This window comes from Girardinichthys multiradiatus, chromosome Y (genome assembly GCF_021462225.1).
Source record: "Girardinichthys multiradiatus isolate DD_20200921_A chromosome Y, DD_fGirMul_XY1, whole genome shotgun sequence".
NCBI classification, from domain to species: Eukaryota; Metazoa; Chordata; class Actinopteri; order Cyprinodontiformes; family Goodeidae; genus Girardinichthys; species Girardinichthys multiradiatus.
In genome coordinates, this window is record NC_061818.1 from 26,368,711 (window position 1) to 26,391,466 (window position 22,756).

General features: G+C 39.6%; 1 protein-coding gene across 1 annotated transcript in view; it reads left to right on the top strand.

Moving 5' to 3' along the window:
* Nucleotides 1–22,756, top strand: part of LOC124864217 (protein sidekick-2-like) — a 146,217-nt gene that overhangs the window by 81,242 nt on the left and 42,219 nt on the right. The window contains exons 2-12 of the mRNA XM_047358903.1: nt 2,334–2,496; nt 6,677–6,783; nt 6,970–7,117; nt 10,331–10,464; nt 16,179–16,290; nt 16,704–16,894; nt 17,116–17,199; nt 17,309–17,503; nt 17,922–18,038; nt 18,327–18,494; nt 22,102–22,204. Coding sequence (XP_047214859.1) covers nt 2,334–2,496; nt 6,677–6,783; nt 6,970–7,117; nt 10,331–10,464; nt 16,179–16,290; nt 16,704–16,894; nt 17,116–17,199; nt 17,309–17,503; nt 17,922–18,038; nt 18,327–18,494; nt 22,102–22,204 — 1,522 coding nt within the window. The remainder of the gene's footprint in view (nt 1–2,333; nt 2,497–6,676; nt 6,784–6,969; nt 7,118–10,330; nt 10,465–16,178; nt 16,291–16,703; nt 16,895–17,115; nt 17,200–17,308; nt 17,504–17,921; nt 18,039–18,326; nt 18,495–22,101; nt 22,205–22,756) is intronic.

The following is a 22,756-nucleotide window of genomic DNA, read 5'->3' on the forward strand; positions in this document are numbered from 1 at the left end:
GTACATTTATGGCTGAAACATGCAGAGACAAATAATCCTGCCACTGCCACCAAACGCAGAGTCTACAACAGCCACACACTCTGTGAATATCAAAAACACAATGAGAAAGAGGAGAATTGGGGGCAGACAAGAGTTTCTTCACTGGTAACGTATTAGTTCAGAGAGGCCAGTGTGCAGAAGGATTGGTCCTGTCTTGTTTCAGCAGTGAGTACTGTTGATGGCCTGTGGTCACTTAAGCGCTCAAAGCCTCAAAAGAAATCACTTGACTTGGTTGTTTTACTCAGTACAATTTATTCTGGGGCTCCATTTCTCAGAATTGGGTTTTCATTCCGTGCTCTTTTGTAATGCTAAACATTGATTTTTCTGTCCTCTTCGAATTACTTGTTCCTGAAATCCTACACTTCACTCTAAATGTGAAACCAATCGGAAGTGTCACACACAAGCACCGTCCAGGGATTTATAATCAGATTTTTTTTTGAATTGGTCATTTAAAGCAGAAAGGAATGTGATCACATGAACGCCACCATAACAGGTAACCACAGAGGAAATTAGATTGTACTCAATTCCCTGTTCCACAATCTGACATCACTAAGTCGGCATTATGCAGATTCCTTGTCTCAGGCGACTATGTGTCTGAGGGTCTTGGCTTTACACGTTTGGCTACCTAATGGTGGCTTGTTGAGGGGGCCTCTAAGTGCATACAGTCACCAAGCCCCCTGATACATTTGGAAGTGGTTTTGTGTTGTTGCCTATGTCTGATTCTTCAGACATAAGGGAGTGTTTTGGAAATGTGTGTGTGTATCAAGTCCAAATTCATTTACTATTAGATGGAATTACAGCATAGCCACCACTCCAGCAGTTTGTGTGCAGAGGATAAAAAGAAAGAGGAATAGCTCCCTTATTATGGTTCAGCCAAGGATCAGTTTAAAGTGCCTTTTAGGTTTCATAGTGTTTATTTTTGAGTTCTTGCAGGGTTGATAGACAGAGCAAGATGAATCAGGGAGGGGAGCATTGTTACCAAATAACAAACAGAAACTGTTTTTTAAAACAGACAAGCTATAGTTATTTTGTAAACCTTTTTTATTAACAGTGTGATTGAAAGGGGAACAGGCTTCAGAGAGGTATTGAATGAGATGGCAGGACCATGTTAAATGTTTACGCTCTGCTCACATGACCACCTTTGGGGAAAAACAGAGGTCCAGACTTATTCTTTTATTTACATTTTCAATCAGGTTCCATTTTCTGTGTCCCCCTCCCTGCTCTGTGGGATTGCCCTCACATTTACCTTGCTCCGATGCACCATGCTCTGCATCCACTCTCATAAATCTTTTGAATTGGGGGAGATGGAGAGTTAAGAAGGTACACCAGCCATGACAGTAAGTTAGCTGCTGCAGCAGACTTTCAACCAGGCGTGCTTCAGGCCCCGATGGCTTGCTGCAACTATTAATACCAACTTTAATTAGCCCGCCACAAACACTGGTGCAATTGGCTCGGTGTCGCCCATGGCTGGTTAGGCAGACAGATCAATAGGTCTGATCATGCCTTTTTCATTAGCTCAAATGAAAGCACTTTGTCTCCAAACTCAGTTCTGGACTTTGCAAAGCACCTTAAAGGCTTTCTTTTTTTGTGGCTAGACTGACTGTGTGCAGCGTTGCAGATGGGGCTTGTATAATCTGGCTACATTAGGGAACTATAAAGATAAATGAAGGGAGGCACAGAGCATAACTCATCCTGTCAGAAAGCAGGGTTTAAGACTAGGAAACTTTGTGTTTTCTAAAGCAACCCCTTCCACCATCGTCACCTCCCATAGTTTTCTAGTTTCTTACTCTCCCTTCATCTAAATTGCCTGCATAAAATTTTTTTTTAGATTGCTATATTTTTCTCAATATGCTTTGTCTATTTTTGCTTCAGTTCTCTCTTCAACTCCATCTTCCTCCCCATCCCCTTTTTAGTGGTTTAGAGGTATGGAAGTGTTCATTTAAACTCCTCCTTTCAGCACAAATTGCTCCTCCACCTCTTTGCCAGCACATTTAAATTTGAAAGGGGAAAAAGTAGAAATGTTTGCAGTGGCAATTTATTTCATGTGCTTTTTGGCAATATTTTTTGTTGACCTTCAAGTTCCTAATAGGAGCAGAAGAAAAATGAAAATGGCTCGTTCTGAGCCCTCATTTCCTGTGAACTCCTGAAATGTGTTGTGAGACTACTCAAATGAGTTACTGAATCATAGATTTCATGTTTTCCTCTAACAGCCATCACCTTCTGCTTCACTTTCTGTCCTTCTAATCACACATTTTGTTTTACTATATTTTTTTTCTCCAATTATTCTCTTCTAGTAGACGATGTTCCACCTTACTTTAAGATGGAGCCTCCTCAAACCCAGGTTCACCTGGAGGGAAATCGCCTGGTCCTGACCTGCATGGCAGAGGGAAGCTGGCCTCTCGAGTTCAAATGGATCTACAATGGTAGTGAGCTCACGCGGTTCTCCTTGGAATACAGGTGAGGAATGTGACCTTGCACACCAGAGCTAATTGTGTTATCATTGCTTTTATTCACCTGGTGCAATTATCTCACCACACAAGAACATTTTAACGCCATTTAACTGTAACTAATAGCACAATTTCTCATTTTTATTCATATTCTAACCTCATTTACATGGATTTATTCGCCACAGATTTGGTTGTATTTCTTCCTTGGAAGCTCGCACGTGGCGTTTAGGGAATTTCAGATTTATTCTGATTTGTGTCTCACAATGTACTTGGCATTCAAAGATGTTGTGAGGAGATAATGCATCTATTCACTCCTCTCCTATTCGGTCTGTCAAAACTATCATTGTAGTAATAGAATACAACAGTGCATATTTTTCATCATCATCCCATGCAGTATGGGTGTTCTTCTTTGCTCCATGAGCTGATTGATGGTGTTTTACTGACAGGATGGTTCTTTTGAACATGTTATATTACACGTTTGAAGCCTCTTAACACCATCATGGTGAGTTCCTCTGACACCAAAGATTGTGGGAAGAGGAAGCTTCTGTCTGCACTAACACGGCCTCTCTGTGTGTGTCCCTGCCTGTCACAGTTGCAGCCTGCATTGAAAGTCACATTCTATCCAGTTCTAACCTCTATTTCAGGACTTTATTCACAGTCTGATCAGAGCTTAAGACATGGACAAACACTCTTAGGTGGGATTGCCTGATTGGTATCGCTGCTATCACACAAACAGACTCACACAGCATCCCTTCACTGTCTTTTTTCTCTCTCCCATACATCTTTTGCTCCTCCCCTCATCTTCTCTTCTGTCTTCCACCAGCAGTTGGTTGCTCACGTGGCCTGTTCTCTGCTCTGGGTCTGCCTTGCAGGCCAGCCCTCTGCTTATTATTCTTCACCAGTCTTGATCAAAGAGGAGAACTGGAATCCATTTAATCAGCCCCCCCACCCCCACACATACACACACCTCTAAAATCCCACGTCCGAATTAGCAGTCGGGAATCCTGGCTGTGTTACACTCCTACAGTGCTGTGAAAAAATATTTGTCTAAAAGAGTTTTGTTTTTGCTTTCTTGTTAAACTCATCATCAAACAAATTTTAATATTAGACAAAGATAACTTAAATAATAACAAAAACTGTTTTTAAGTGATTATTTCATTTATTGAGTGAAAAAAGCTATTCTAACCAACCTGGCTCTCATGCAACATTATCTCATTTGGATTTCAGTCCAGACTTTGGCTATGCCACTCCAAAACCATCATGTTGGTATTTGGCTTGCTGGTGTCCTTTGGATCATTGTCCTGCTGCATAACCTAGGCGTGCTTGAGCTTGAGGTCTCAAATTGATGGTAAGACAGCCTCATTTAGGATTGTGTGGTTGGGACCAGAATCCATGGCTCTAGTAATTAACAAGTCGTCCAGGTTTTAAAGCAGGAAAGCAGCCCCAGATCATGACACTACCACCACCATGTTTAATAGTCAGTGTGATTTTGTTTTCTGAGATGCTCTGTTAGATTTACACAAGATGTAGCAGGATGAAGACTTAAGCTGAAAAGTTCCACATTTGTCTCGTCAGTACACAGAATTTTTTCCCGGAAGTCGTAGCGATCACCAAGATGTTTTCTGTTAAATGTTAGACCGTCCTTTATATGGGCTTGTTATCAGTGGTGGTTTTGGACTTTGGACTCTCTCATGGATGTCATGTTTGTCCAGTCTCTTTTAATTGTTGAATCATGAACACCGGATTGTGATTGAAGCAAGCAAGACTTGCAGTGCTTTGGATTCAGTCCTTGTTTCATTTGTGACCATCTGGATGAAAGGTTGATTTAGTGTTAGAGTCATTTTGGAAGTAATTTTTGTCCACTATTGGGAAGGTTTACCACTGTTTCATATTTTCTCAATTTCACTAAAATGGCTCTCAGTGTGGTTCAATAGGGTCCCACAGCATTAGAAATGGCTTTTTAAACTCTTTCCAAGTCAAGTCAATTCAGATTTATTTATATAGTGCTTTTCAGCAACAAGGCACTCAAGGCGCTGTACATACGGAAAAGCATTACAATGATACAGAAGATCAAGCAACAAATAAAAAATAAAAATAAAATAAAGAGAATAGAATAGAATGATGGATAAGAAAATGAAAGGAAAATTGGACTGAAAACGTAACTAATAATGTTTAGATGCCACAGTCAAAGGCCACTCTAAACAAATAGGTTTTTAATCTTGATTTAAAGCAACTTAGGGTTTCGGCGCTTTTACAGTTTTCCGGCAGTTTATTCCAGATTAGTGGAACATAAGAACTAAAAGCTGCTTCTCCATGTTTGGTTCTGGTTCTGGGTATGCAGAGTAGATTTAAGCCAGAAGATCTGAGAGGTCCGGGTGGTTGATACACTGACAACAAGTCTGTAATGTATTTTGGTGCTAAGCCATTCAGTGATTTATAGACAGAAGTATTTTAAACTCTATTCTCTGAGCTACAAGGAGCCAGTGTAAGGACTTTAGAACCGGGGTGATGTGCTCCACTTTCTTAGTTCTAGTGAGCAGGAGCTTTCTGGATTAACTGCAGCTGTCTGATCGACTTTTTAGGCAGACCTGTGAAGACACCGTTGCAGTAATCAATTCTACTAAATATGAACGCATGAATTAGTTTTTTAAGGTCCTGCTGAGACATTAGTCCTTTAATCCTGGAGATGTTCTTTAGGTGATAGAAGGCTGACCTTGTTACTGTCTTTATGTCCCTCTGAAGGTTCAGGTCTGAGTCCATCACTACACCCAAGTTTCAAGCCTGACTGGTGGTTTCTAGCTGTATTAACTGAAGCTGTGTGCTGACTTTTAAATGCTCTTCCTTTGGTCCAAAGATTATTACTTCAGTTGTGTTTTGATTCAGCTGAAGAAAATGTTGGCCCATCCATGCATTGATTTCTTCTAAGCATTTACCCAGCGCTTGAATGGGTTCATAGTCACCTGGTGACATCGTAACGTATAACTGTGTGTCGTCTGCATAGTTATGATAACTTACGTTGTTGTTTATTAAAATCTGAGTTAGGGGGAGCATGTAGATATTGAATAGGAGGGGCCCTAAGATGGACCCCTGGGGAATGCCACATGTGATTTTTGTGGTCTCTGATGTAAAGTTACCTACTGACACAAAAAGGTCCATGTCCTTCAAGTTGGATTTAAACCTACTTTAAGGACAGACTCTTCTCGAGGTATGGATCGGTGCATGGGTTTTCTTCCTGCAGACCCTTCCAGACCCTCTCCAAATTTCTATGACTTTGTGTCTCATCTGGTCATGATTTCTTTTAGATTGGGCCATGATGTGTTGCTTTTTGAGATCTTTCAGCCAACTTCATGTTGTCTGTCAGGTTCTGTTGAAGTGATTTTTAAATATACAGGTCAGGCAGTAATCAAACATATAAAATTGATCTCAGCATTCCAAACAAATTAATTAATCACAGGTAATTTATCATTTAACAAAATGGTTGCTTACTGTTCAACATAGGGCCAAGTTAGTTTATATAGTTTTTTTCACCTCATAAATTAAAGCATAATTTGAAAACTGCTTTTTGTGCTCCCTCTAGTTATTTACGTTTGATATTAAAATGAGTTTTGTGATCCTAAACCAGTAAGTGTGATAAAGAAGTAACAACAAAATAAATACTTTTTTTCAAAGTGCAGAACTTGCAGCACAAGGCTTGTCTCTCTCTCTCTCTCTCTCTCTCTCTTTCTCTCTCTCTCTCTCTCTCTCTCTCTCTCTCTCTCTCTCTCTCTCTCTCGCGCTCTCTCTCTCACACACACACACGCACACACACAAACCATTTATCACAAAACCATGTCAGGGGAGAGAGAGCTGTAGCTGTCTGAAACATATGACAGGTGGTTGTATGATTTGATTGAACAGACTGAAGATACAGGATAACAATGGGGTTTCATGAGTCCTGTCTGTCTGGAAATCAGCTGCATCTATGTCTTCTTTCTGTTGCTCTAACACTACATTGAGTCACACATTTGCAGTTCTCAACTGTATTTCAGTACATTTACTTCTTAAGTTGAAAATGATTTAAGCTGCATTACAGGTGTTCAGTTAAACATCTCAATTAATTTAGCATCCTTAACGTGGGTGATAAAAGCCCAAAGCCTTTGTTCGTCACGCTGATGATGACTAATTGCACTCGGGTTTTGTCTGCCCATTAGGTACCTGATCCCGTCACTAGACAGATCACATGCTGGCCACTACCGCTGCATCGTGCGAAACCGAGTGGGTGCAATAATGCAATGCAGCACTGAGGTGCAGGTTGCTTGTAAGTGATGGCTTATTTTCATACATCTGGCAGATTGAGGCGATGAAGCTGTTCTTGTGAAAGTACAGCATGTCGCTGGTGTTAATTAAAGGAAAACACTGATAATGATTATTTTTCTTATTCCTTTTTTTCCTGTGGTGCTTTCTTTTTATTTTCTCACTTTCATTTATTTTTTATGTCTGCAAGACATGGGTGGATTTGTGGAGGGTGAGAGATCTCAAACTGTTTCCCAGGGCGAGGGAGTTCTCATCCATGCACCACGGATACACAGTTTCCCGAGGCCCCAGATAACGTGGTTCAGAGATGGGCGCAAGATTCCCTCGAGCAGCCGCATGTGAGTATGCATTCCAACACAGTTTTTCTTTCTTTTGGATTGAGGGGGTGTGGGTTTGGATGTGCTCGAGATGTTGGTGAATTTTGGGCTGCTGTAGCAGAATTACTTTTTCTTCAGAGAGCCCCAAGAAGTTCAATACTTCTTGCTGATTTTCTCCTATTCCCCTTCATGCCGTGAACCAAGTTTAGCAGAATAGCTGATGAGTCAATGTTGGCAAGAGCCTTGTGTTCTTCACTGAATCACCTCTCAGTGATAAAGTTGGTTATTATATACCCCCCTATTGACTTTGCAGGCAGGATGAATGAAGGGTAGACGTAGATCAGGCAGCAGGGGAACCAATTAGACAAAATTCGACAAAAGGCCTCAATTGATGATATGATTGACTGACAGCTCTAGCCCCGGTTGGAGTTGTGAGCGTGATATTGTGTTCGTGCGTTTGTACGTGTGGTAAGAATCTGTCAGAGGCTGAGTAAGCATCAGGGGTTCAGTGGGTGACTCTTCATCTACGGTTAGTCCCTGTTGAATTTCCACCTTTTTAGATATGCAGTTTTCCTGAGGCGACACTGTGAGGTGTTCACCTGAGATTAATTTTGCCATCCTGACAAATTGAGGTAGGCAGTCCGCAAGTCCTTGGAAACCACCTCCTTATATATTATTCAGTGGGCAGATGTACTATGTCATTGCTGTTGTGAAGACTTTTACCACAAGCTCAAGGCTTTTGCTCGAGGTATGGATCGGTGCATGGGTTTTTTTCCTGCAAAAGAAAAAGAAAAGGCAAGAGGGAAGAAAAAAAAGTACAAGAAACCACTTTCACAAATCTTTATCCAATTCCAGAGCTGCTAAGTACACAGTTGGCTTTTACAAGCAGTAAAACACTGTGAAGATGAGACGCACTGAAAGGCCACTCAGCATTTACTGCTTGCTTGCTTACTGTCAGGCCACATTGATATTCACAGGTGTGTGTCTGTGTATTGGTGCTTGTTTGTTTGTGTAAGAGTCTGTTGACTCTGCGAGAGCTGCTGCTCCTAATTGTCCTGGAGCATTTATTCCACTTCGATCAAGCAGATGGTGGCAGATATAAGAAGAGTCTAATCATGCCACATGCTTAATGTCAACTTTCATTTCAAAGGCGTAAACACCTTGGGCTGTCAGACTAACCAGCATTTGGTCTATCGAGAAGCTGGTGTTTGGAGAAAAGATTGTAAAGGATGTCCTGAAAATTTGGGGAGGTCATTTTATGAACATTTATTGGTGTAGCTTTGACATAGCTAATACCTGTATGTTTTGCTGCTTGTCAGCATACATTTAAAGCTATTAGCCAGAAGTGCATTTCCTTTCAACAACTGTAGAATTCTAATAAAAACCCAACTGGATTATAAAGTATAAATTTCTGCTTCAGGGTTTTAAAAAAATGGCAAAAAACCCTAGTTATGCATTGTCTACACCCAGATAGACCCATTTCTTTTTCGCCCCTACAAATCAGACATAAAAAAATATATATATTTTTATGTTTTAAAAAAAATAAAAATGTTTTGTAATTTTTAAACTTTGCTTTAAATGATTTATGTACAGTTTAGGCGAATTCAGCCAAGGTTTAATTAGCATTTTATGTTTTGAACCAGAAATGGCCAGTCGAAAATTAAATGCTGCAAATCAGATAGTTTCATCCAGCCAAGACATTGGCCAGTCAACAGTGACATTATATATATGATAGAGTGTACACTGTCGACAATACTGAGGGGGCCCACTCGTCACCGATGGGATGTGCAAAAAGGCAAAGCAAAATATTGTGCAACTTTAAAAACATTGTGAGGTGGGCTGGCTGCCCCCAAGACTGTGGCATCCTGGGCAGTGAGTCATATCACCCATATCAAAACCACCACTTAATTCAGTAATGGTAGCAATAGACGAAAACGTTAATGGTAAACAGTGATAAATGTAGGCAAAATGTAACTTTCAAGGTGATTGAATGGCTTTAATAAACTGTGTAATAGATGAGCAACTCTTCACAGATTCTGATGTAGATTTTGAAGCAATGTGATTGAGTCTGTTGGACTTTTTTTTACATGGAAAATATTGGATGAAGGAAAATGTGATGAATATCAGAGTGAGAGTTCTTGTTTGTGATGTTGTTGGTTTAACCTTACTTGTTTTAGCCAGAGTTTGAATCTGACAATCCCAAAACCATAATCTGTAAGCTTTAACTAGGTTAACATCCCTCAACAAGGAGATATGTTTTCCTTAACTTTTGTCTAAATGATTGTTGCAGCAATGTAGTATTGAAATGTATCTCTTCCAGTTATTTTCCCAAACAAATTCATTTAATTATTACAACTTTTTCCTTAAAATATCTGGAGCTCTACAGAATAGAAATAAAAAAACTGAAGGATGAATTTAATTTAATCTACAGAATGTTTGTGTTTCAGGAAAGTAGATTTTTTTCCAATTAAGAAACATAGCTAAATAAATTGAAAAACTGACCATGGCATATTGTTTAATAGGTGAGAAATGTGTTTGTGAAAATTTTGTGAGACAAATCTATTATTTTAAAGCACAGAGACAAATATTATCCAAGCAAATCTAGGATTGATTATGATACATGATATTGAGTCTGAAATCTGTATGTACAGGTATTTGAAATCATTTTTACTCCAACTGGATGATAAGCTGTTAGTGGCTTAAGTCTTGCTCTTCAAAATAAATCAGTTGTATAATTATGTCATAAGTCCCATTAATTAGTGTTAGTATGTGTAGAATTACTCAGAAGACCACAAAGAGAGGAAATCCCGTCGGTTATGCAGAAATGGAAAATAACAATAGAAAATAAAAAAAACTGTAGGAAATTCAAAGCAATTGCTTTAAGACACTATGGTGAATTGTAGATGGAAGTGCTCACAAGTTTGTCTTTGTGTGCTGCTTTTAGACATAATATATGTGCATGCTGGTGTGTCAGTTTATCTTTAGGATTCGTTGACTGTAAGAAATAACTCGTCATTGATTTAGTGATCTGTGTGTGTGTGTGTGTGTGTGTGTGTGTGTGTGTGTGTGTGTGTGTGTGTGTGTGTGTGTGTGTGCATGCAGGTATGGTTGGTCAGGTGTTGAAAACATTTGAAATACAACAGTTGATTGAGGATGTCTTTTTAATCGGAAATTCAACTACGTTCATCTCAGTCTACCTCGTCTGCAGTTAAAGAGATTATTTTTTCTCATCAGTGCCATCACTCTGGACAACACACTGGTCATTCTGTCCACCGTGGCCCCGGATGCAGGACGGTATTACACCCAAGCCGTAAATGACAAGAACGGGGAGAACAAAACCAGTCAGCCCATCACCCTCACAGTGGAGAGTAAGTGCGCATGAAGCAACATACATTCACAGGCACTCAAGTGTACTTCGCAGTTAAGCAACAGACGTCTTCATCCACGCTGTGTAAGACACTGCTAACCAACAGATTGTTTGTGTCGCCAGCAGACTGCATCAACAAGCTGGCACAGATGAAAATGTCATTTAAAAATAACTGTTTTTTTATTTATTCCAGCTGAAGACACACAGATTAATTTAATACAGCAGCTCTACAATAGGTGGCTTCCACTTTAGATAGTAGGAACAGAAATGCCCCCCTATATTGGTGGGCTTTTTTGTCTTGTTCAACAGCCTTCATTAGTACTGAATACCTGAAGCCCAAAGTTTGTCCTCTTTTTTTTTTACAATCCTCCTGTAATCTGTGGCTTAGGCTATACATTACACATGTGGTCACAGGTTGTACAGCCACACAGATCCTTGAAAAAGGCTTTATGCATACCACTTGAACCTTTAGAGATTTTGTAACTACTACCACAAACTTTTCTGTACTTTGTTGGACTTTTTTGTGACAGACCAACATCAAATATTGCATGATTGTGAAGTGCAAAGAAAACTGAAACTGGACAGGTGTGCATTGCATTTGTATTCAGCCTGCCTGAACACTTTCTTGAACCACCTGCAGGTACAGAGGTAAGCCTGTTGACGTATGTCTCTAACAGCTTTCACATGTAGAGACAGAATTTTTTTTTTTCATTTATCTTTGTAAAGTAGCTCAAGTTCAATCAGACTGGGTGGAGAGCAAATTTAAACATCAGATTTTCAACTCTTACCACAGATCTTAAATTGGATTTATGTCTGAAGTTTGATTAGGCCATTCTGACACATAAATATGCTTTGATCTAAAGCATTTTGTTGAAGCTGTTGCTGTATGTTTAGGGCTGTCCTGTTGGATAGTGAACTTCTTCTTTCCAGGAGTAAGGTTTGGCACAGCTTATTAAAAAGCACTCTACCTACATATTTTCACACAATTTAGAGTAGCAGTCCTTGGCTTTTAAACCCTATACACTGTGAGATACCAGAGGAGGACCAGCTCAGGGGGAAATAATCTACAAAAATGGGCTGGACGCAATTTTGTGCTCAACCTCCAGTCCAAACGCACACAAATAACAGCCTAGAAGATAAAAAGGTTCAGTGAAGTTAAGTTCCAAATAAAACAATAATAAAAAAAAACATAGTTGAAACATCTTTTGACCATCCCTCTTGTCTCTGCTGAAGATAAGCATGCCCACAGCATGATACTGCCACTACCATGTTTCGCTTTGGGTATTGTGTCTTCAAGCTGAAATTAAGTATAAGTTTTTCATCACATTTTACATGTAGGCTTGCAATTTGCAGTTTATTTTAATTTGGAACATTTGTCCAAAATCTTTAAAATGGGACTTGTTAGGGCTTTCATTGAACAATGGCTTTCTTATTTCCGCTCCTGTGTGAAGGCTAGATTTGTAGAATATTCAATAAATAGGCTGCTTCCCTGTTTAAGTTTAGGTGGATGGCCATGTCTTGTTAGGTTTGTGAGATGTTCACAGCAGTAAATATTGTTTTATAACCTAGCCCTGCTTTAAAGATCTAAAAAATGTATCCCTGATCTGTCTGCTGTGTTCTTTGGTCTTCATGATGCTGTAATTAGCTTCTAAAGCCTTCACAGAACATCTGTTTTATACTGAGGTTAAAATATACACAGTTGAACTCTATTTACAAATTAGCTGACTGGATTCATTGTTTTTTTTTGAGGACTGTCAAAAGCACAAAAGCATGCTGTCCTTGTCAGATTTGTAAAATGTTTTCAAATCCTCCCACTGCACAATTTAGCATTACTTTGTGTTGGGGTATCACAGATAAAACCATTGAAACACAGTCAAGATTTTTATTCTAACAGGACAAAATGTGAAAATGTTTAAACGAATGGATACTTTTGGAAGCCACCTTCTGATAAGCAGGTTTCTGAAAATGACATAGAGCAAAGATTTAAAGGGAAAACGACACCAACACTAAAAAACTTTAGATTGGACCCCTGTTGTAACACAAACTCTTTTGCTTCATTAGATCAAGCTCATAAGAATCCAAATCATTAGAGACTGGCTTATGCTCACCAACCCTTCCACCTACTGTCACTTTTTATCTAAACAAAGTCGCATAATTTTTCACACTTTCCTTTTTCATATCTAAATAAATCAATCCTCTCTGCTTACCCTTTCCAAGCCAATTAAAAGTCACTAAATATAACAGTTTTTGAACATCTTAAATATCACTGTATCTCCCATAACCTTTGTGTGATACAAAGTGTTGGATAAAGATTTTAAGCTACTTGTATTAGTGCCTATACAGTCTTAAAAAAAAACTTTCTGCATCTGCTTTTCAAACGTCTATAATGCAGCCTTTGTAAGTTTGTGATCAATGTGCATGACACAGCCATCTGCTGGGACCAGATATCTTGAAATTCACCAGATATGACCTTGTAGATCACGCAGTTGTGTGTTTGCATTTGAAAGTCAATAAGATTTTCAGAGCAGCATTTGTTCATTTTAAGAAATTCAGCAGATAAAAGACACACACACATGCAAATAAGAAAAGAAAAGACAGCAAAGGGGGCATTGTGTCCTTGAAGGAGCATACAAATGAGCCAAAACTGACTGTAAAAAGTAAAAAACAATCTGGCATAGCCTAATGTTTCAAGTGGCAAGATACTTTGTTGTGTTTGGTTTTATTCTTCAGAGTGTGAAATACAAAAGACATGACTTAGGTTTACACTTGTTTTTGGACCATGACATATGTAAACAATGCAGTGACATAAGTAGCGAGAACTTGTTATGCAGGTCACTGTGTTGTTTAATTTTGACATTTAATTGGATGATTACACACTTGAGGTATTCGCAACACAGGGAGTTTATGAACTGCAATGCATTAATTAGTTTCCGCAGGGAGCCAGTCATGTCTTATGGGGTAAAGAAAAACATTGCTGTATTCACACTTTTTAATGTTAAATTAGCAAACAACCACATTTCCCCTCAACTGTAGCATACATTAAAACATAGATGTTGAAAAATCTTAATTATACAATGTGCTGAGCTTTTAATCTTAGAAAACCATTTATTCATTTTTCAGCAGTATAGGTAGAAGATTGTCCATCAGTCAACTCTCCTTCTCCTTCCCCCTCTGCTAAAACTCACATCAATCACATTTTCCACTTAAATCCCTTTGCTTAATTAGACTTAAAAACTACACAGATCCCCGAAAGCTGAAATCTTACATTCTGCCCAATAACTTTTGACCCAAAGGATTTAGATTTTCCTTACAAATCCCCTGGACTCACAAGAAAATATATACACCCTGTTTAATTTCTTCTGTTTTGAAACTCTGACAGAAAGCTTTTTCTGCATGGATTTCTTTGTCTTCACTGTGCTGATCAATTATTGTAATAATAAAGTCAACAACAGCCCTGATTCTGTGCTTGTACTGCTGTAATGAAATGATGTAATGGGGAAGTATGGAATAGTTTTAACCTTTCAGTCGTCTTCAGTGATACAAAATTCACCTGTTTTCAATTTTTAGAGAGGTTGTATCCCTGCAGCAAAAATGTTAATGTTCAAATGAGACTTAATTTCACACATCGGAACTTAATCACTGTGTTTTATCCATGAAAGCCTTTGACAATATGCTTTGTATGGAATTTTCTTTTTTTTCTTCTATTAAACTCAAATCTAAGGTTAATTTAAATGTTATAATTGTATATTTTCAGCCATCCTTTTTACATACTTTTAAAATGTAATCATCCAGTCACATTAACTTTGGGCTATTTTTTCAGGATGGAAATATTATACGACACACAGCCCTGTAAGTGTTAGGTATAAGGGTTTATTGTCCAAAATCCAGAAAGCAGTCAGAATTATACACACAGGCTCATACATGTACTAACAGGAACACAGACCTATATTTGGTTAAATATCCTTTAGGAGGTTGCTCCTCAAACGCTCACTTTTTTGTATCAGTCAGCAAGGTACTGGTGTAATTCTGGCTAATTTTATTCAACCACTCGTCTTGAAAGAATTGGTAGTGTTAATATTAATTGGCTGGTTTCATGCCACAGAAGCTTAGACCACAGAGTTTAAATAGAGTTGAGGCTGGGGGTTGGTAAGCCAGTAAACTGAATATGTACACTTGAAAACCTGTTTTGATGTGTTTGGGCTCATTGCCCTGTTTAGTCATGCTACTACTGGTATAGTTTAATGTCAAGATGGACTTAAAAAGTACTGAATGACAGAGAACCCCCTTCTCCAGAATTGACATCCTCAAGCATGATGGGAATTTACAGCCTTCCACATGACAAAGACTGAGCTTTTTAACCAAAATAGAGTCAAATTGAGGCCTTCTAACTTGAGAAAACTGTAGCAAACATCAAGCATGGTAGTGGCAGCGTCATGCTGTGGGCTGTTTTGCTGTCAGTCGTACTGGAATAAAAAATATGATTCTTTCACTTTATTGGTTAAAAGTTGGACACAGTTGGTTGTACGGTTATACAACTCTTAATTTTGAAATTTAGGATAACCCACAAATTCAAATTCAATCCTTGTTTTTAAAAGTTCACCCTTAAAATAGTTTAAAACAGATAATTAAAAGTCCAAAATAATAGGGCATTTGTGCTGATTTTGAGTATATGTAAACTTATAACGAGAACTGAAGCATACTTATTACTTTCTAAAAATGTCTTCTTTCTTTTTCTCCTGGCTATTAGCTGTAAACTATGTGTTTACAGCCGCTATGCGTGTCTGTTTAGGGTTAGGGTTACCCTAACCCTTACCCATGTCTAAATCTGTGGTCACTAAGTATTTGACCTGTGCAAAACTGGCCTAACAGACCAAATCTTTCTACATTTTTTAAGAACATTCGCATGCATAACACCTTTGTCTGATATAGGTTTAAAATATATTTGATGTATTGAAATGATGAGCTGATCCATAGCTCAATCAACAGCAGGAATAAGCCATTAGAAGGTCTCCTTCAACGTTTACAGGCAGTGTTTGAGGTGGAAGCTTTGTTACAGCACTGCTGAGATTAAACACTGAGCTACGAAGGGGTGAGACTCACAATGAGGTGGCGTAGAATAACATTACTAATAATAAAAAAGTTGATTAGGAACCTTATTAACCTGCGCTAGCCCTGAAAATTGAGCCCCCATAAACACATGGTCACACAACACACACGTACAGCACACCCTAAACGTGCAATCGCTCACTCAAACACATATGAGTTCACCAGCCCATAGCCAATCCTATTGGGAGGTGGGTGGGGGTTGTGGAGAGGGGGGGTGAGATCAGATTCAGAGAGAGATCACTGATTGAGGGCAGCGAATCAATGGATGGCTGGAGGCTCCGTGAAACCAGTGAGTGATGGTGCTGCATTAAATCGCCTTTTGTGTTTGTCTCAATTACGTTACATAATGGCTTCTAACACCTGGTCTAACACCTAGAACAGGGAAATGCTGTGTGGGCCACAAAAAAAGGATCTGAGAGTACAGACAGAGGTGGAAATAGTTGTCTTATAGAAAACTGGCTACCTGCTGGTGATAGTGACAGACTGTCAGTCTATGTGTAAGGACCTAGTCATGCTCAGCTGGCTGTATCAGGCAGATGCACAGGCTACATCAGATGGAGTGCTTTTATAGATTGGTTTCACTTTTGTGTGTTTCAATGAATGCACTAGATGTTGGAGGACCTGCGGACCCTATTGCCCCCTCCATCATCATCCCCCCAAAGAACACCACAGTCACAGTGGGGAGAAATTATGCCATCCTTGAGTGTGTAGCCAATGCAAGGTAAGTATTCACAAAAAGATATGTAGTTGGAGGAAATAAGACAAGAATATACAGAGAAATGATCAAATCTCTACTTTAGTTGGTCCTCAACATCTGATTTTGTGATTTAAATGAGTCCGGAAATCTTTTGTTTGAACATGATCGAAAAAGTGTTTTGCACATCTCTCATTTTGTACCTCTCCTCCATTCTTCCCTTTGATTCAAGGCTTTGCTCTGCTCTCCCTATCTCACACAATCCCAACCCTGAATTCTGACTATTATCTCCAATTCAAAGACTTAATCAGAATGACAGATGTATCATACTCCAACGCTCTTTAACCTTGAAACAGCATAAAAGTTTGTATTAAAACCACATTCTCTATTTTTTGCCCCTTTGTTGTGCTTTTCATATATTTTTCCTCTCTGTTCTTTAGACCCCTTGTTAAAATGAGCATCATTTGGAGGAAAGACGGAGTGGTGGTCAATACAGGAATTAGGGATTTCGGTCGCAGGCTGGTGTTTAGTTTGCCTGCAGTCAGTGATAGTGGCTACTACGAGTGCGAGGCATCACTTCGCAGTAGCAGTGTCCCCTCAGTCACCGCTGGTGCCTACCTGCATGTTCTCGGTAATTAAAACACAGCTGACACTACAACCCCGCTCAGAGCAGCTGGGTATTGCCTCAGCATGCTGACTTTCCTGTTGAGAGAATTTAGATTGAGAGCATACACTACCATGGGTAATTTAACTGATGATGTGTACAACAGAAAAGGGTTAAAAGATATGTGCTTTCGGATAAATTTTAGGCTTTAAAGGAGGTGTGCTTTATTTTCTGTGTTTCTGAAACAGAATATCCTGTGTTCCTAAAAGAGCCACCAAGTCATATCACTGCAGAAATGGAGAAGGTGGTAGATATACCCTGTCAGGCACGAGGTTGGTTATTTTCCTCTGTGCTGTTGAATAAGTGAAAAAGCAAGAAAGCATGAAAATCTAACCAAAAATAACAAGAAGTCATTTTGAGGAAGTAAATCTTCTCCTGCAGGAATGCCACAGCCAGACATTGTGTGGTATAAAGACGCCTTGCCCATCAGCCCAGTGAAGATCCCAAGATACAAGGTGCTGGTTGGAGGCAGCCTGCAGATCAACGGCCTCCTGCCAGATGATACGGGAATGTTTCAGTGCTTCGCCCGCAATCTCGCAGGAGAAATCCAGACAAACACATACTTGGCCGTTACAAGTAAGTCTCCTTGGAAATTCAAATTTTTCCTCAGTCTCTCCATTTCTGAACCTGTAAATCTGCTCCTCTTGTCTCATTTTTAATCCTTTTTTGTCGCTTTCTCTATCCTTCCACTGACACAATCGATCTATATATTACCAGATTTCTAACACTGGAAGCATGTGCAATTATTGCCCTATTTTTGAATTTGACTGTGAGCAGGAGAAGCAGCGAGATGAGAGCGGCTTGTCAGAGTCTTAGAGCTGTCGCTGGGAATGAGACCTGATGGCTGCCCCCTTTGTCAAGTCTATTAAGCTCTCAGCTGCCGCCTGCTTTATTAGGGACAAAGCTGTTTATGTCTCTCATTATCACCTCTGTCTCACCTGATTTTCTTTGAATGTATGCATGTTCCATTGTGTGTGTGGTTGATCCCACCCAGGTATTGCTCCCAACATCACCGCTGGCCCCTCTGACAGCGCAGTGATTGATGGCATGTCAGTCATTCTGCATTGTGAGACCTCAGGAGCCCCGCGCCCAGCCATCACCTGGCAGAAAGGTGCGTGGGCTAACAGCGTGGGCTTCCTTGTGGGGTGGTCATTATGCTGCATTTTTTCTTTACTTGCCAAAGTTACACAAGAGCTATAGAAAAGATCCAGAATATAAATGCTGTCCAACTAAGCTTTGTCTTTTTAATTCTAGTGTACTATTTAACCTCCTATTTTGTTTCCTGTGACATTTCTCCAATGCCCTAATCACTCTTTCCTCGTGCCCCACCACATCCTCCCCTCTTTCTCTTCCTGTTCTCCTTCCTAAACCACCAATCACTCCTGCCCCTTCCCTGCAGGTGAACGCGTCTTGGCGAGTGGCTCGGTACAGCTGCCCAGATTCACCCTGCTCGAGTCGGGCAGCCTGCTCATAAGCCCCTCCCACCTGTCTGATGCTGGTACTTACACCTGCATGGCCAGTAATTCAAGGGGTATTGATGAGGCATCAGCTGACCTCTTGGTGTGGGGTAAGCTTAAATGAAACAGACACATACTACTCTAAGAGACACATATTGTATTAGAAATTTCTTTAATAAATAAATAATAAACAGATAATTGTATTTCTCATAGTATATCTTTCCAATGATACAATTACATGAAATTTTCATCAGATTTCAGTGACAACCAAAGTAATCCACACATAAAAAGACATCGAATAAAATACCTCCATAAATAAAAGCTGCTACCCAGACCTTTCTGTAAAATCTGTCAGTCATTTTAGATTGAGTTCATTTATTTGTTTTACTATTTGTTGTAAATCATTATTTAATCATAAATAAATAGATAAAATCTACCCTCTCAAAATCAAGCTGCTATGTACTCAAGTCCTGACAGTTTCCTGCGGACCTGCTGCATTGCTTGGTATTTGCACTGAAAATTACACAGGACATAAAGATGGCACACCATATAATGAGCCCAATCCTTTCCAGTCAGCACCAGAAGGAAGAAGAAAGCTAAAAATCTTATTGATAAGCAGTCATAAAGAAGAATGTTGTTCAGGTAAACTAAAGTAGTATGGGTTTACACCACATGTAGTTCCACTATGCTAGCAAATCTATTTAAGGTTAAAATAATAGGGCTATTCTAAAAATCAATTAGATGGAAAATCTCAAAGACTTATGAAAAAAATTATTGTCATTTTTTGATACAGCTCCTTCATGATCCTCAACAGTATTCTTCATCTTAGAAGCCAAAACACTAGCTGAAATCTGTCATTCTTTAAAACGTAATCCTGTTCCTATCAGTGTAGAATAATATCAGCAAGTTTAGTTTTAATTGCTAGTCTGTAAACAGGTCCCTCATTCTTATGGTATTTCACAAGAGCTCTCCGAAGCCCTTTACAGGTCCTTCTCAAAATATTAGCATATTGTGATAAAGTTCATTATTTTCCATAATGTCATGATGAAAATTTAACATTCATATATTTTAGATTCATTGCACACTAACTGAAATATTTCAGGTCTTTTATTGTCTTAATACGGATGATTTTGGCATACAGCTCATGAAAACCCAAAATTACTATCTCACAAAATTAGCATATCATTAAAAGGGTCTCTAAATGAGCTATGAACCTAATCATCTGAATCAACGAGTTAACTCTAAACACCTGCAAAAGATTCCTGAGGCCTTTAAAACTCCCAGCCTGGTTCATCACTCAAAACCCCAATCATGGGTAAGACTGCCGACCTGACTGCTGTCCAGAAGGCCACTATTGACACCCTCAAGCAAGAGGGTAAGACACAGAAAGACATTTCTGAACGAATAGGCTGTTCCCAGAGTGCTGTATCAAGGCACCTCAGTGGGAAGACTGTGGGAAGGAAAAAGTGTGGCAGAAAACGCTGCACAACAAGAAGAGGTGACCGGACCCTGAGGAAGATTGTGGAGAAGGGCCGATTCCAGACCTTGGGGGACCTGCGGAAGCAATGGACTGAGTCTGGAGTAGAAACATCCAGAGCCACCGTGTGCAGGAAATGGGCTACAGGTGATGCATTCCCCAGGTCAAGCCACTTTTGAACCAGAAACAGCGGCAGAAGCGCCTGACCTGGGCTACAGAGAAGCAGCACTGGACTGTTGCTCAGTGGTCCAAAGTACTTTTTTCAGATGAAAGCAAATTCTGCATGTCATTCGGAAATCAAGGTGCCAGAGTCTGGAGGAAGACTGGGGAGAAGGAAATGCCAAAATGCCAGAAGTCCAGTGTCAAGTACCCACAGTCAGTGATGGTCTCGGGTGCCGTGTCAGCTGCTGGTGTTGGTCCACTGTGTTTTATCAAGGGCAGGGTCAATGCAGCTAGCTATCAGGAGATTTTGGAGCACTTCATGCTTCCATCTGCTGAAAAGCTTTATGGAGATGAAGATTTCATTTTTCAGCATGACCTGGCACCTGCTCACAGTGCCAAAACCACTGGTAAATGGTTTACTGACCATGGTATCACTGTGCTCAATTGGCCTGCCAACTCTCCTGACCTGAAACCCATAGAGAATCTGTGGGATATTGTGAAGAGAACGTTGAGAGACTCAAGACCCAACACTCTGGATGAGCTAAAGGCCGCTATCGAAGCATCCTGGGCCTCCATAAGACCTCAGTGCCACAGGCTGATTGCCTCCATGCCACGCCGCATTGAAGCAGTCATTTCTGCCAAAGGATTCCCGACCAGGTATTGAGTACATAACTGTACATGATTATTTGAAGGTTGACGTTTTTTGTATTAAAAACACTTTTCCTTTTTTGGTCGGATGAAATATGCTAATTTTGTGAGATAGGAATTTTGGGTTTTCATGAGCTGTATGCCACAATCATCCGTATTAAGACAATAAAAGACCTGAAATATTTCAGTTAGTGTGCAATGAATCTAAAATATATGAATGTTAAATTTTCATCATTACATTATGGAAAATAATGAACTTTATCACAATATGCTAATATTTTGAGAAGGACCTGTATAATTGTATTGTTGCAAAGTACTGATGGCACTGTTTACCAACGGATTCCTTAACTTGTGAATGTTCTCTTGAGTTGGGCCATATGCAATTTCAAAGATGGAAATTTGTAATATTTATGACAGCAAAGTCAAAATATTAAGCTGAAGAGAAGTTTTAAAGACCATTTGTAGAGAGCCCTTGATTTAGCTTGTGGTAGTTGTGTCAAAAAAATCATAACTAATGCACTCCACTGCTAAGTTTTCCAAGTGTGTTGAATGCACAAAACTCCACTGCTGAAGAAAAAACGTGTTAAATTTTGTTGCAGAAAATTTTACAAATCAGTGAACTACTGGGAGAATGCAGTTCGGTCTGATGAAAGTAAAATTTAACTCTTTCGATATCAGTGCACACATCATGTTGTGAGGAAAAATTGCACTGCCCACCAATCCCAAAACACTATACAAACATGTAGTAGCGGTGGAAATATAATGTACAAACATCATGGTGTGGGGCTGCGGTACTGATTAACTTCATATGATTGAAGGAACAATGACTAGAGAAACCTCCTCAGATATACTTGATAAGAATTTACTGCAAACTATCAGGATTTTGAAGATGAAAATATAGCGGGTGTTTCAGCAAGACAACAAACCTGAACACAGAGCCATGTAAACCCTTGCCTGGTTTCAGAGAAAAATATTCAAGCTACTAGAATAAATTCAATTAACTCAAAATCTATGGAAAGAATTAAAGAGAATAGGTCAGAATTTCACCTGAGCAAAGCTTGCAACTAGTTTCTCCATACAGGGGGCATCCTGAAGCTTTCATTACTAATAAAAGTGTTTAAGAATTAATGAATTTCAGTAAATAGGTTTATGTCTTTCCACCAAATTGTAGAGATACTGCACTCCATAACTCTTTCTTTTTCAGGCATTCTAGCAATAATCACTAAGGTAACATACGCTTTTCACTGTAAATGAATACAAATTATCAGTCCTTGAACAGCTTTTGCAAAACACCCACTGAAATCAATGTGATGATTTATTCGGCTTCCGAGAGACACTGAGTAAAAGATGAAATCCAGTCCACTAAGCTCTGTTAAATCCACTGTTCAAACATGTAGTCTCTGAGCAGAAACCTCTGGGTCTTTTCACAGCACGTACCCGCGTCACTAAACCACCACAAGACCAGAGTGTCATCAAAGGAACCAAGGCCGTCATGACCTGTGGTGTGACCCACGATCTCAGCGTCACCGTAAGGTAATTCTCAGCTGCATTTCAAATTTATGGTAAACATTCCATGAAGCATTCCCTATCTGGAAAACAAACTCGATTATGAGTGTTGGATTGAATTAGTTAATGAAATCTGGAAGAGATCTTGTGGTAGTAATCCTGGCTTGGAAAGCCTCCAACCAGGAAATTCTGAAGCAAAAGATCATATTGAGGAATTAGTTCATGGTCTCGCCTCACTTCTGAGACAGTCGTGAGCGTGATTGAGAGCACGCATCTGTCTCTGAGGGAGCAAACTGTCGCCTTGGGAGCCCAGTGATTATAGTGCCTGTCACCTGTTGGCCTGCGACATTGATCGGATTGCAGGGTAAACAGATGAATATGTAAACAGCGTAATAACCTCAGACAGCGCCTTTAATTAAATGCAACACAGAGGAGATTAGCTAGAGAGCCCGAATAGTTGCAATTAATCACACTGGCTTGTGACACGTGCATGGCCCAATGCATGCATAAGAGAGATCATATGTGAGGATGGATGTCTGACATGACATGTAGTGGAATGGTTAGATAATATGTTGTGCA